Genomic DNA, 12,483 nt, shown 5'->3' with positions numbered 1-12,483 from the left:
CCCGCACTGGGCCTCCCGGGTGGCGCAGTGGTTAAAGGGCGCTGTACTGCAGCGCCAGCTGGTCCGTGGGGCGACACACAATTGGCCTAGTATCGTCCGGGTTAGGGAGGGGTTGGCCGGTAGGGATATCCTTGTCTTATCGCGCACCAGCGACTCCTGTGGCGGGCCGGGCGCAATGCGCGCTAACCAAGGTTGCCAGGTGCACGGTGTTTCCTCCGACACATTGGCTTCTGGGTTGGATGCTCGCTGTGTTAAGAAGCAATGCGGCTTGGTTGGGATGTGTATCGGAGGACGCATGACTTTCAACCTTCGTCTCTCCCGAGCCCGTACGGGAGTTGTATCGATGAGAGAAGATAAAACAATTTGATACCATGAAATTGGGGAGAAAACGGGCTAATCTTTTTTTTTTAAGTAAAGGAACCAGCCCTTTATCTTGGCACCAGAGCTCAACCACTTATACGCATACAGCCCTCTTGTAGAGGGCACCCTTGCGGACTGAATGGTCGAAATAACATTCAGAAGTAAACCTCTCACCATCAGATTGGCCCTCTCAAGGGCCAGGTCCTTGCATTCCAAACCTGCCCGTGTGCCTGGGACAACAGGTTGCTACGCAACGGGAGTTGCCACAGCTCCCTGCCTAAAAGGTAAATGATCTCCACGAACAAAGGCTGCTTGGGCCAACGAGGAGCTACAAGAACCAACAGTAAGCCCTCCTGGCACACCCTCTCCAGCGTGGGCTGAATCAGAACCACTGGCAGAACGTGTAAAGGATGTTCCGAAGACACTGGTGCGCCAGAGCGTCCATTCCCAACAGGGCACGGGTCCCTCATCGAGAAAAATAGACATCACTGTGCATTTCTGAGGCTGGTAACTCTAGGTCTTCCATTCCTGTGGCGGTCCTCATGAGAGCCAGTTTCATCATAGCACTTGATGGTTTTTACGACTGCACTTGAAGAAACTTTCAGAGTTCTTGAAATTTTCCGGATTGACTGACCTTCAAGTCTTAAAGTAATGATGGACTGTCGTTTCTCTCTGCTTGTTTCAGCTGTTCTTGCCATAGTATGGTCTTTTACCAAATAGGGCTATCTTCTGTATACCACCCCTACCATGTCACAACACAACTGATTGGCTCAAACGCATTAGGAAGGAAAGAAATTCCACAAATTAACAAGGCACACCTGTTATTTTAAATGCATTCCAGGTGACTACCTCATTAAGCTGGTTGAGAGAATGTCAAGAGTGTGCAAAGCTGTCATAAAGGCAAATCAAATTGTATTGGTCACATACACATGGTTAGCAGATGTTAATGCGAGTGTAGCGAAATGCTTGTGCTTCTAGTTATGACCATGTAGTAATATCTAACAAGTAATCTAACAATTTCACAACAACTACCTTATACACACAAGTGTAACGGAATGAATAAGAATATGTACATATAAATATATGGATGAGCGATGGCCGAACGGCATAGGCAAAGATGCAGTAGATGGTATAGAGTACGGTATATACATATGAGATGAGTAATGTAGGGTATGTAAACATTATAAAAAGTGGCATAGTTTAAAGTGACTAGTGATACATTTATTTTATCAAATTTTTAATTATTAAAGTGGCTAGAGATTTAAGTCAGTATTTTGGCAGCAGCCACTCAATGTTAGTGATGACTGTTTAACAGTCTGATGGCCTTGAGATAGAAGCTGTTTTTCAGTCTCTCGGTTCCAGCTTTGATGCACCTGTACTCACCTCGCCTTCTGGATGATAACAGGGTGAACATGCAGTGGCTCGGGTGGTTGTTGTCCTTGATTATCTTTTTGGCCTTCCTGTGACATCGAGTGGTGTAGATGTCCTGGAGGGCAGGTAGTTTGCCAAAGGATGGCTATTTGAAGAATCTCAAATATAACATTTATTTTGATTTGTTTAACTCTTTTTTGGTTACTACATGATTCCATGTCTTATTTCATAGTTTTGATGAAAATAGTAAAAATTAAGAAAAACCCTTGATTGAGTAGGTGTTCTAAAACTTTTGACCGGTAATGTATGATTTGTAGTAAAAAAGAGAGGAAGAAATACGTGTTTCCAATGACATCATTGGTGTGTATTGTGTGATTAACCAATTATGCGTAGGCATTGCTAACTAATTGTCTACTAATTGGTTGACAATGTCATTGGAAACACTTATCTTCCTCTTTCTTGTTTACTACAAAACATAGAAACGTTCCATTTTCACATGTGGTGCTGGAGATGCTGAATATCAAGTAGAACTTTTTTTAAATATCCCTTTAAACATTGACAAGCTTCCAAACGTAGTTGTGATTCCGTGACTGTATTGCCTTGGATAACGCCAAGTCCCTTATGGACACAGGGGGATCCGGCAATGGCTGTGGCAGCATCGTCCATTTAGAATAACCATGCGACTTAATGGTAGATAGGTATACTAAACAAGAGAGTTACCCAAGCAATTCCACCGTCAGGAAGCCTTAATAGCTAGCAGTAGCTAGCTCACCTCTGCAATTTACCTAACCTGGCTAGCACATTATGCAGCGCTTGTTAGCTGGCCTGATCTCAAAAGTCTACATAGAACCGGATCACAGAGGTGGGACCCAGATCCTTCTGCGAAGAGTGGCAAGTGGTGCTTAACCAAGGCAGACACAGGCGGTAGGAGGATATTCACAGAACCTTGTTGCCCTCTTTCTTTGAGTAGGCTCCCATAACTGTCGACAGAGCGCACAGGAGCCGGTAGACATTCTAGTCGCCAAGCACCCAATCCATCTCTGCGTTCCGCAACTCCGACTCAGCCAAGGTACGGGCACCCAGGAGAGGAAGTCACTATTGGAAACACCAAGCTCCGTAAGGAATGGTACACGATTGTCAAGAGAACCTGAGCCATGGACTAGTTGGGGAACAGTGGCAGCTGTATCTTAGTCTCGCACACAAACTGATTTAAGCGAGAGCATCCTGAGCATGCACCGAGCCGAGACATACAAGACAACAAACATTATCTTTTGATATACTGGGGCATGGTCACGAACCCGGCTTGTTAGTAGTTAGTTATTGCTATAGCCAGGCTAAGCCATTTGAAGAATAATTCATTGTTTGTGATTAGGAAACGTATGAGAACAAAGTACAAACTTCAGCACACAACATGCAGGGACATTAAAAGACAGTTTTAGTTGACGTGACTCAAGACAGTCTCGTGTCCCAAGATAGTCTCGTGTTTGTTTTAGTAGCGTGAATTGTTCCTGTTCACACTGAGGTAAATAGTGGAATAACTGAAGGAATGAATCCGAACCTCACATGTATAACCTGTGGAAGACAGAGCTTCCAGTGTGGCGTGGATTTCATTGGCCTTGTCAGGCGTGATTGTAGCTCCTCCAACTGAAGTCGTGAGAGTGTGACTCCCCATAGTATGTTGTACCCAAGTTGACTGACTGAAAGACAACTGCAAGCAATTTCTTCAATGAATTTATCTTTGTGCCGTCGAGTCCAGAACATGGAACTAGGAACACTGGTCGGGGGGATGGGGGATGATTAAAAAAGCATGCCTTTGCATCCAGATCAATCATTCAGTATACATATAAAGTTGAGCTGGTCAGTGCACTGAATCAGTTATGTAAGGAATGTCCATACATACTGAAGGAACTCTGTCTATCCCCTATGTATGGTCTCTCTCTTTCTTTCTCCAGCCATGCTCTACACTTCTTACCATTACACCCTACACTTCTTACCATTATATGGGTTTGCTGCATGACTTTAATAGCCTCTTCCTCTCCTCTATTGCCATTTCCTCTCTTTATAGCAAATCCCAGTCTCTTACCAATGCCTTCAACATTCCAGAAACTCCAACGCCACGGGCCAGCCTTAGCCAGGATGAGGTGAAGGCTGAGACCATACGCAACCTACGCAAGTCTTTTGCTAGTCTCTTCTCAGACTGAGAGATGGAGTAAGCCCCCTCCTACGCCGACAGACAGACTGAAAGGCAGTCCCTCCCTCTTCCCCACAATGGACCAATAGAACTAACACTTCCCTATCATGGATATTGATGTACATTGATGTGAAAATGCACATATAAAACATCTACTGCCTATACAGACATAGGATCTTAATTTGACCAGTATTGTCGTAGCAAAATAATCCTGCAGCAAAAGGATTTTAACATTAAATCCATAATATTGCTTGATCGATGGTTAAGCTGTGAAAAGTGCTATACTGTTAATATAACCCAGGCTGTATCACAACCGGCCGTGATTGGGAGTCCCATGGGGCGGCGCACAATTGGCCCAGCGTCATCCAAGTTTGGCCGGTGTAGGCCGTCATTGTAAATAAGAATTTCTTCTTAACTGACATGCCTAGTTAAATAAAGGTTAAATAAATGTCAAATATTAAAAACCGTGTTAGTGTGGGTTTTCAGTGCATTTATGTAAATCACAAAGCTCATCTGCATTTCCTGTGGTGCAGGAAAATTCTCCACAACAAAAGAGTGAACAAATTAAGATCCTACATCTGTACATTTGAAGACCACACATAATATAATATAGATAGCCCACTGGACAAAAACTGGTCAAATCATGTTGTTTCCACTTTATTTCAACCAGAAAAATCTACGAGATGACGTTGAATCAATGTGGAAAACTGATTGGATTTGCAAAAAAGTCATCAATGTAAGGGCATTTTGTATTTTTTCACCCAACTTTTAACTTAAATCCAATTACATGTATTTTTTTTGAAAACTCGACCAAATGAAAATCAAAACTAGATGTGCCCAGTGGGAGGTTTGTTGCTCTCAGTCTGAAACATTCCCCATCACCTTCACATTCCAAATGATTCCTACAAACACACACACATACAGTACACATTCACTTCTCTTGTTGTTGCACGTGTGTTTAAATTTCAGATAAAAGTAAGGGTGAAGATTCTTACCCCATCAATCATCAGTCCCTTTTTAAATGGTGTTATTATATATTACATTTCAGTAGGTGGCCTATGTTGCTACAGTTTTTATGTATTGGGAGATATTTACTTGGTCACGATTTGATCATTTGAAATGGTTTTCATGCTAGTATACTGGAAACAATACACTGGTAATCGTCATGATAGTGTTCACAGTTTTCTGTTTCTGTCAGATCATAGTGACACATTTGACCAAGTTTTGGTTGGCTCTAAAATGAACCATCGCTAAATTAAACTTGTCGGCAAAGTGTAGTTCACACTACAGTAGCTCAGTTCAGTGTTACGGTGAAGCAACACCACAGCTGTTTGAGTTGCTCATTCATTCTAAATTATGATTTTTTTTAGATGCATGTCAATAAAGGAGATATGGTTGCAATTTCAATCACTCACATCGCCGCTTGTAACCGTGTTGACACATGTAATTAGCTAGCGTAATTAGCATAACAAAAGTATGTGTTGTTTTTGTGAGAATGCCGTTGCTGCCTCCCTCTCCCTTCTTCTGTTAGATTAAGACAAAATCTCAATAGCTCTCAATTTGGAAAACATGCCTTACATAGGCACAAAGTTCAGTCAGATAGTATTGTCTCAGGGATGTCCTGGTAAGTGACACACTGGTGTCAGGGGTCAGGTCTTCCAAACGTTGCACTGAAATGAGGATGATGAGCACTGCAAATAAAAGCATGTGTGTTTATTGAGGTAGAATGTATTTGTTCTTTCAAATGTATTTGCACATGAAATATAACAAAATCATACTTGAAGACATGAGTCAAGCGATATTTTTGAGATTTTAATGTCAGATTTTAGAGACACAGACATCTCAGTGCTCTATTTCACCTGCCATCACAAGGGCCTGGGATGCTGCTGTTTCTGTGAGTGGAGAGTTTGGGTGCCTATCCTGTCTGTCCCCTGGCTCCCAGCAGGGTCACAGCCTGTGAGCAAGGGACCTAGTCCAAGTAAATGCTCAGCCAAGGAATGTACCATGGGTCATGTAGGCAGTGTAAAATAAATGTACTGGTATGTCCCCTGTGGGATATACAGTACCACTGCAGTATACTTCTGTTTGATTTTCTACATGTAATACTTTCTCCTCAAAACATTAAAGACCCCTTTGATCATTGGTCAGAAAACAATCCCTAGATATTCCATGAGCCCAAAGCTGAAACCTTCTGTTTCTAGGGCACTGAATATGTCTTCCAAAAAGAGCGTGTTCCAGGCAATCTGTTTTTTGGAGCTAATTCGGAAAAGTCCCAATCTCCCTGCAGAACCCCTCTGCTTCCTCTACGCATCGACCCTTAGTGTATCCACAGTGAACCCCTCTGCTTCCTCTCGCATTGACCCTTAGTGTATCCACAGTGAACCCTTCTGCTTCCTCTACGCATCGACCCTTAGTGTATCCACAGTGAACCCCTCTGCTTCCTCTACGCATTGACCCTTAGTGTATCCACAGTGAACCCTTCTGCTTCCTCTACGCATCGACCCTTAGTGTATCCACAGTGAACCCCTCTGCTTCCTCTACGCATTGACCCTTAGTGTATCCACAGTGAACCCTTCTGCTTCCTCTACGCATCGACCCTCAGTGTATCCACAGTGAACCCTTGTGATAAGTGGTGCATAAACGTGTAAATGTTGTTTTGTAAAACCAAATAGAATTGTTGTACAGATCGTGACCTATGAATGATGCAGATTTGTCACGTTTGTCACGCTGTGCTTGTTGATATTTTGTGCAATGAATTCTTGTGGATTTTGGTTTGGGATTTTTGGCATTTATATAATTTGTAAGCCCTTTTTCAGTACTGGCATTCACTATCATGAATTATGCATTATTTCTACTTTTTGACAAATCTTTTTTTATCTTAGTTTCTCTTGTATTCAGGATTACATGTCTACATTTGAAAATGTATATTACACATCTTATCATGGGACTCAATGGAAATCATAACTCATAAACAGAATTGTCAGGGTATACCATTGAATGAATGGATCAGAGAAGCCTCAAATGATACCTGCTACAAAAAAGTGACTTGTCTGGATGAACACGTGATTGGTATACATTTGTATTGTTTTACTCGGCTCTCTGCTACTGCCTGTAACAGAGAACATCCATCAGAGAACATCTTAGCTGTGTTTGGAGTTAAAATCCTCCGGTGGATTATACATTGGGGTGTCATCATAATTGAATCAATCTATATGAATCCTGTTTGTTGCTATTCATAGACATGGGTTGAAATGTTTATTTCGTTTACATTCTTTTGATGGATAGATTTGAATGTATGTTTACAATTTGTATGCTTTTTTTCTTTGCTTAAATATTAAGTAGTTTTCCTAAATGCAGATGTAATTATTTTTTATTTTGTTATCTGCACTATGAATTTCTGTGAAATTGATGGTCAATATTGATGCCTGCCAGATGTATAAAACAAGAAACCTATATGTATCTAAAATAGACAAAAATTATAAATATTACATATATTGTAAATCATTGTGGAGTATTCAAATAAATGTAGAAAAGTATATGTGATGTTATTTGCAATGTACCTTCATAATTATGCTATCAACATGTGCACATATTCAATAAAGTTCAAGACCATTAGTAACAATGAGGAATCATTTTCTTCATAATGTTCAAATGATGATCAAAAATAACATTCTGAGTAGACATGATAACAGCAAGCTCAGTGGAAAACTGTGAATGGCCAATGGCTCATTTCCTCTGTGGAGTTGTAGAAGAGCTATTCAGTCGAACGACTGTCATATTATGCTTTATTGGTGTAATAAGGTTTAGCTCTACCAATGTGACCACAAGGCGGTGCAGGGTTACAGTCTGACCAACTAGTTGGATACTCAAAGGCCACTTTACTGTGAACTTTATCACATCACAACCACCAATTTGTATTATTTTATTTGACCTTTATTTAACTAGGCAAGTCAGTTAAGAAGAAATTCTTATTTTCAATGTCAGCCTAGGAACAGTGGGTTAAGTGCCTTGTTCAGGGGCAGAACGACAGATTTTACCTTGTCAGCTCGGGATTCGATCTAGCAACCAATGCACCAACATGAGATCCTAACTTGGGATACTGTAGAGGGGAGTGACCTAAATTTTGGGGTATTTTCGGATGTCTTTGTTATCATATTGTTGTAAGGACAGATATAATGTTTTAATGCTTGGAGAACATGTAATAAGAGCTACAGAGATACAGCATATTATACCTAGGGCCCGGTGTTGTGCGTGATCATGTGACATGTGACATGACTGGAGTTGAACCCTTTTAATTTTATGTCAGATAGTCCAGCACCATCCTCAGACAATTGCTTAACTTTTTTGTATAATTCTTGTTTCTGTGTAAGGCTTAAACAGGATAAAATGGTCACATGATTCTACAGAACACAGGGCCCTAATTATACAACAGGTGTGAGCAACCTTAAAAGGCTGGGGAGAAGTCAGAGAAGTCACATTGAGATTTACTGCCGTGGCAGTAACAAAAGTGCGACAGAGTAGATTAGAAATGTCTGGTAATCTTTTAAGATTGTACATACTTTCATGCATAATATGCCAGCTATGCAAAAGGGATAATGAACCTGGCATGAGGTGGAAAAATCTGGTGAATAAGATTTACTGCCAGCATTACTACAAAATACTACACACAAATGCCAATGTTGAAGTGATCCCATTAATTTAAACAGAGCACGCATATAAAATATCCAAAGATGATCAAGCCTTTTTTTATCTTGTTTTTTTGTGCAACAAATGTGTTCGTTCAAGGTTTATATACAGTACAACAGTCAAACACACAAGCCCTGTAAAGTTAATAGAAACTACTTGTCACTGTTGGAACTATTGTGTTGGAACTATTGTATCAGACAAAGGCAGCATCTATCTACCCCATCCAGCCAAAGAGATACAGAGGAGACTGTTATTACTCCTTCCCCATCTTGGTCTCTTTACTTTCGTCAAAGAATTTGCTTCATAGCCCAACATTTGTTTGTTTGCTTGTTTGTTTCTAGCTTTATTTTGTATATGAATAATCTAAGTATGCTCTCTGAGAATATAAACTAACACAAAGAGTGCCAGTATTGGTTTTGCACCCAAATATCTGCTGCCTCCCTAGAGTTCTCTTGCTGTGACTTGGCCTGAAGAAAAGGTTGTTAAAGGTCCAACGCAGCTGTTTTTATCTCAATATCAAATTATTTATGGGTAACAATTAAGTACCTTACTGTGATTTTTTTTCACCATTTTAATTGAAAACAAGTTTCTTAGCAAAGAGCCATATCTCAAGCAAGTATGTTGCTAGAACTGTCGGGGAGATGTCTGAGTGGGGAGGGGGAAACTGGATTCATCTGGTCAGTCTATGTCATGGAAAGAGCAGGTGTTCATAATGTTTTGTACACTCCGTGTATATAAAACACAGAAAAATCACGTATTTGACTGCACTGAGCATGGATGTGTTGCACAGCTGTCTTGTAAAATAAAAGTCCCTGAGCTCTGTCAAAACTCCATAGTTGGCCAAAGCAGCAGAAAGACATACTTAGCGAAGGATGAGTGAGGGAGAAGAGTTCGATATTTTATTTGCAGTCGATCACTTTCCCAGTTTCCCCAGAAAGTTTTCATTATACTCTACTGTGTCTGGAGTGCACAATCCAATTTGCACAGAATGTTACATGGTTTCAACGCTGCTACATGTTCTGAAAGGTCACACTTGAATTTAAAGCTATGTCTGCCTGCATTTCTTATCTGGATACTAAGAGTGCAGCTGTTTTCCACCTGACCATATATTTTCATAAATATCTGATGACCAATATCTGATGACCTTCTAGACAGTGAAGTACTTGCACGAAATCACTCTCGGATCTCCTGGCATACAAATGGCTTAGTGTCATTTTCTGCTACCCAGCCACGTCACGAGTTGATATGACACGAGAATCGCACTGACAGCCACTGACAACCCCATGATGACAGTGACATATGAGATGTTGTCAATCTGTCAGAAGGAAGAAAAGTGTTCTAATATGACAAAATCCAGTGCAACTTTGTGTATTAGTTCAGGGAGCAAATACAGAAAACCTATTTAAAACCTTTTCGGAAGTAGTTCAGGTCTACAGCTCCACACAAGCCCCGACTGGTACTGTTAGTCTGCCATGCAGTATCGAGGGAAATGTCCTTAATGAGTTCAGCTCTCATTATCTTGCTGGAGATGAATAAAGGATTGAGGCATCTTTGTGATAACATTAGCCTTGCATTGTCACCGACTGGGAGCGAGGGAGATGGCAAAGATGGGGTCCGTGATGTCTCTTTCTCTCACTGAACAGAGATATTTCTAAAGCGGACCTACTTAAACAGCCCTGAGATGCTGTGGGCACAGGTGCATCTGGTTCTGACTGTCTCTGAAACCCAGACAGACACAATAATTAGCAGGATTCACATGATAAGAATGGAAAATGACAACCTCAAACAGCACAGCTCATCAGCTGACATATCACATTAGGGAATGACTGACGGCTGGGCATGTTTTGAGCCCTTAGGATATTTACAAGACTTTACAGTAATGAAATGTGAAATTCAGTCAAAGCTACGAAGTATTCACGGTTGTATTTAGGGAGATTAGCTGTCATGGTTTAACTCAGTTCTTGTTGAAATAAAAACACTGAAATTAAATCTGGAGATTTGATAGTATTTTGCAAGTAGAGTGATTGCATATTTTGTCAGCTGTGAAAATATATATTTTTTTTGATCTCATAAGTTGTGATTGCTTTTTACTTTCTTCAACCATGTAGGCCTATCTTAGGCTTGTACAATCCTTTGTTGAGGTGGTTTTAGCTCTGATGGGAGCTGTCCTATTGTGGACGGCAGAGCCAAAGCATAATTAGAAAGCTATTAACTGAAGCACTGAAGATTTGTTGTCTGTCAAGTCATGTTAGGCCTTTTTAACAGCACGGCATGAATGACCTCTCATTGACATCCTTACTCTTCAAAAATCAATCAATATATTAACAAATGACTACGTGTCATCTAAAAGCTCTAATTACATACATCATTTTCTAGAAGTGGGAAGTCAGAAGTTTACATGGGTAGTATTCAAATGATGGCCTGAGTCATATTTGCACTCATGGTCTAAGCCCACTAAGTCTCCCTGGCCAACATGACAGATGATGAAGAATGAGAGACTAAAGTGTGTGGCACAGATTTAATTAAACCGCTCCCCAGGATGTCTCTCTGCCGCTCAGGAGACTAGCAGAGAAGAGTTACTGTTTGCCGAACACAGTAGCAAATAGTATTGTCTATTCTTACATTATATAAGAATTGACAATACGAGCAATATATAAGACTGCTTTGAGGATCTGCTCTAAGGGTCTGGTTGGTAGGCTTCATCCAGTTTGGAAGTATACCGTATGGTTCCATATTATTCCTCTTATTGCACAGCATCCGGCATAATATAAACCTCTCATTGATCACTCTTGATAATATGGAATGGATGGGGAAGTGATTGGATTTTGTTTACCTCATTGCATTCTAAATGTTGGTAGAACGCTTTACCCCCTGGATCCACTCACAGACTGTTTCATATTTACAACCAATTTTCACCTTCATTCGTCTCTGGATTCTGAAGTAGATTTTCATGGTCTCTATGGGCAGCTCCCTTCAGCACTTTACTTCATTCCTTTTGAAATCAATTCAGCCTTTTATTTTGCTCCTACTCAATATGGGTTACCATGGATACTTCTCCCAACTGTTAACTAGCTTCATGCATTTGTTTATGACTGTACAGCCTCCTGGTGTGGTATATACTGTATATCTCTCAGAACTACAAAACATAAATGCAATAAACCGACTGTCATTGATGTTAACATGTAGCCTATGTTGTGAATGCATGTGTAATACTGTGATACTCACTGTGACACTCAATAGCACTTCAAACTGCTTCAATTAGGGATACATAAGAACATCTCTGCTACACCATATGAAATGCCTAAGAAAATGCAGGGTGATGAGGATAAAAGAGACAAAGATGTCAAAGGGTCGGCAGCTCAGGGGATTTAATAGTTTATAATGTTTGTCACTCATGAAAAAGCCCAATCATCCTGTCTGCATATGAGCCAGCCTGACTCACTCCCCTCCAGGCTTGGCCACATTCTGTGTCAGGGTGGGGGCTCCAGCTCCCTATTAGTCAGAAGACTTAACACTACTGCACTCTTGTCTAAATCCTCAGCGCGTACTCATGGATCATTTGAGCCCAGAGGCTGGTGCCCCATTGCAGCGTGGTTGCTCAGGTCTGTTTGGGAAAAGCTGATGGATATATGGGCCTTAGAGTAGTTTAGTTTAATTTGTTGACTTTTTAATCCTCTCAGTCTTGACCAATGGATTTAGAGAAAGACTCTCCAAAGGATTCCTCAGATTCACAACACTGTTCTTCACTCAATCCCTAGATTCTCAGCTTAGGGTAAAGCCTGGCCTGATTTAAAACATCTACATATGTTATAATGAACTTTCATGGACTGTAAGAACTCTTAGATAGCACACATACAGTAATAAAAAAAAATCCA

General features: G+C 40.8%; 1 protein-coding gene across 1 annotated transcript in view; it reads left to right on the top strand.

The window, feature by feature from the left end:
* The window catches only part of LOC135540955 (synapsin-1-like), a 33,486-nt gene extending 25,949 nt beyond the window's left edge, over positions 1–7,537 (top strand). Inside the window, 1 exon segment of the mRNA XM_064967126.1 lies at positions 3,797–7,537. Coding sequence (XP_064823198.1) covers positions 3,797–3,932 — 136 coding nt within the window. The 3' untranslated portion in view covers positions 3,933–7,537.
* The last annotated feature ends 4,946 nt before the right edge of the window (positions 7,538–12,483 follow it).

This window comes from Oncorhynchus masou, chromosome 1, assembly GCF_036934945.1.
Source record: "Oncorhynchus masou masou isolate Uvic2021 chromosome 1, UVic_Omas_1.1, whole genome shotgun sequence".
NCBI classification, from domain to species: domain Eukaryota; kingdom Metazoa; phylum Chordata; class Actinopteri; order Salmoniformes; family Salmonidae; genus Oncorhynchus; species Oncorhynchus masou.
This window is presented reverse-complemented; position numbering and strand designations above follow the sequence as displayed.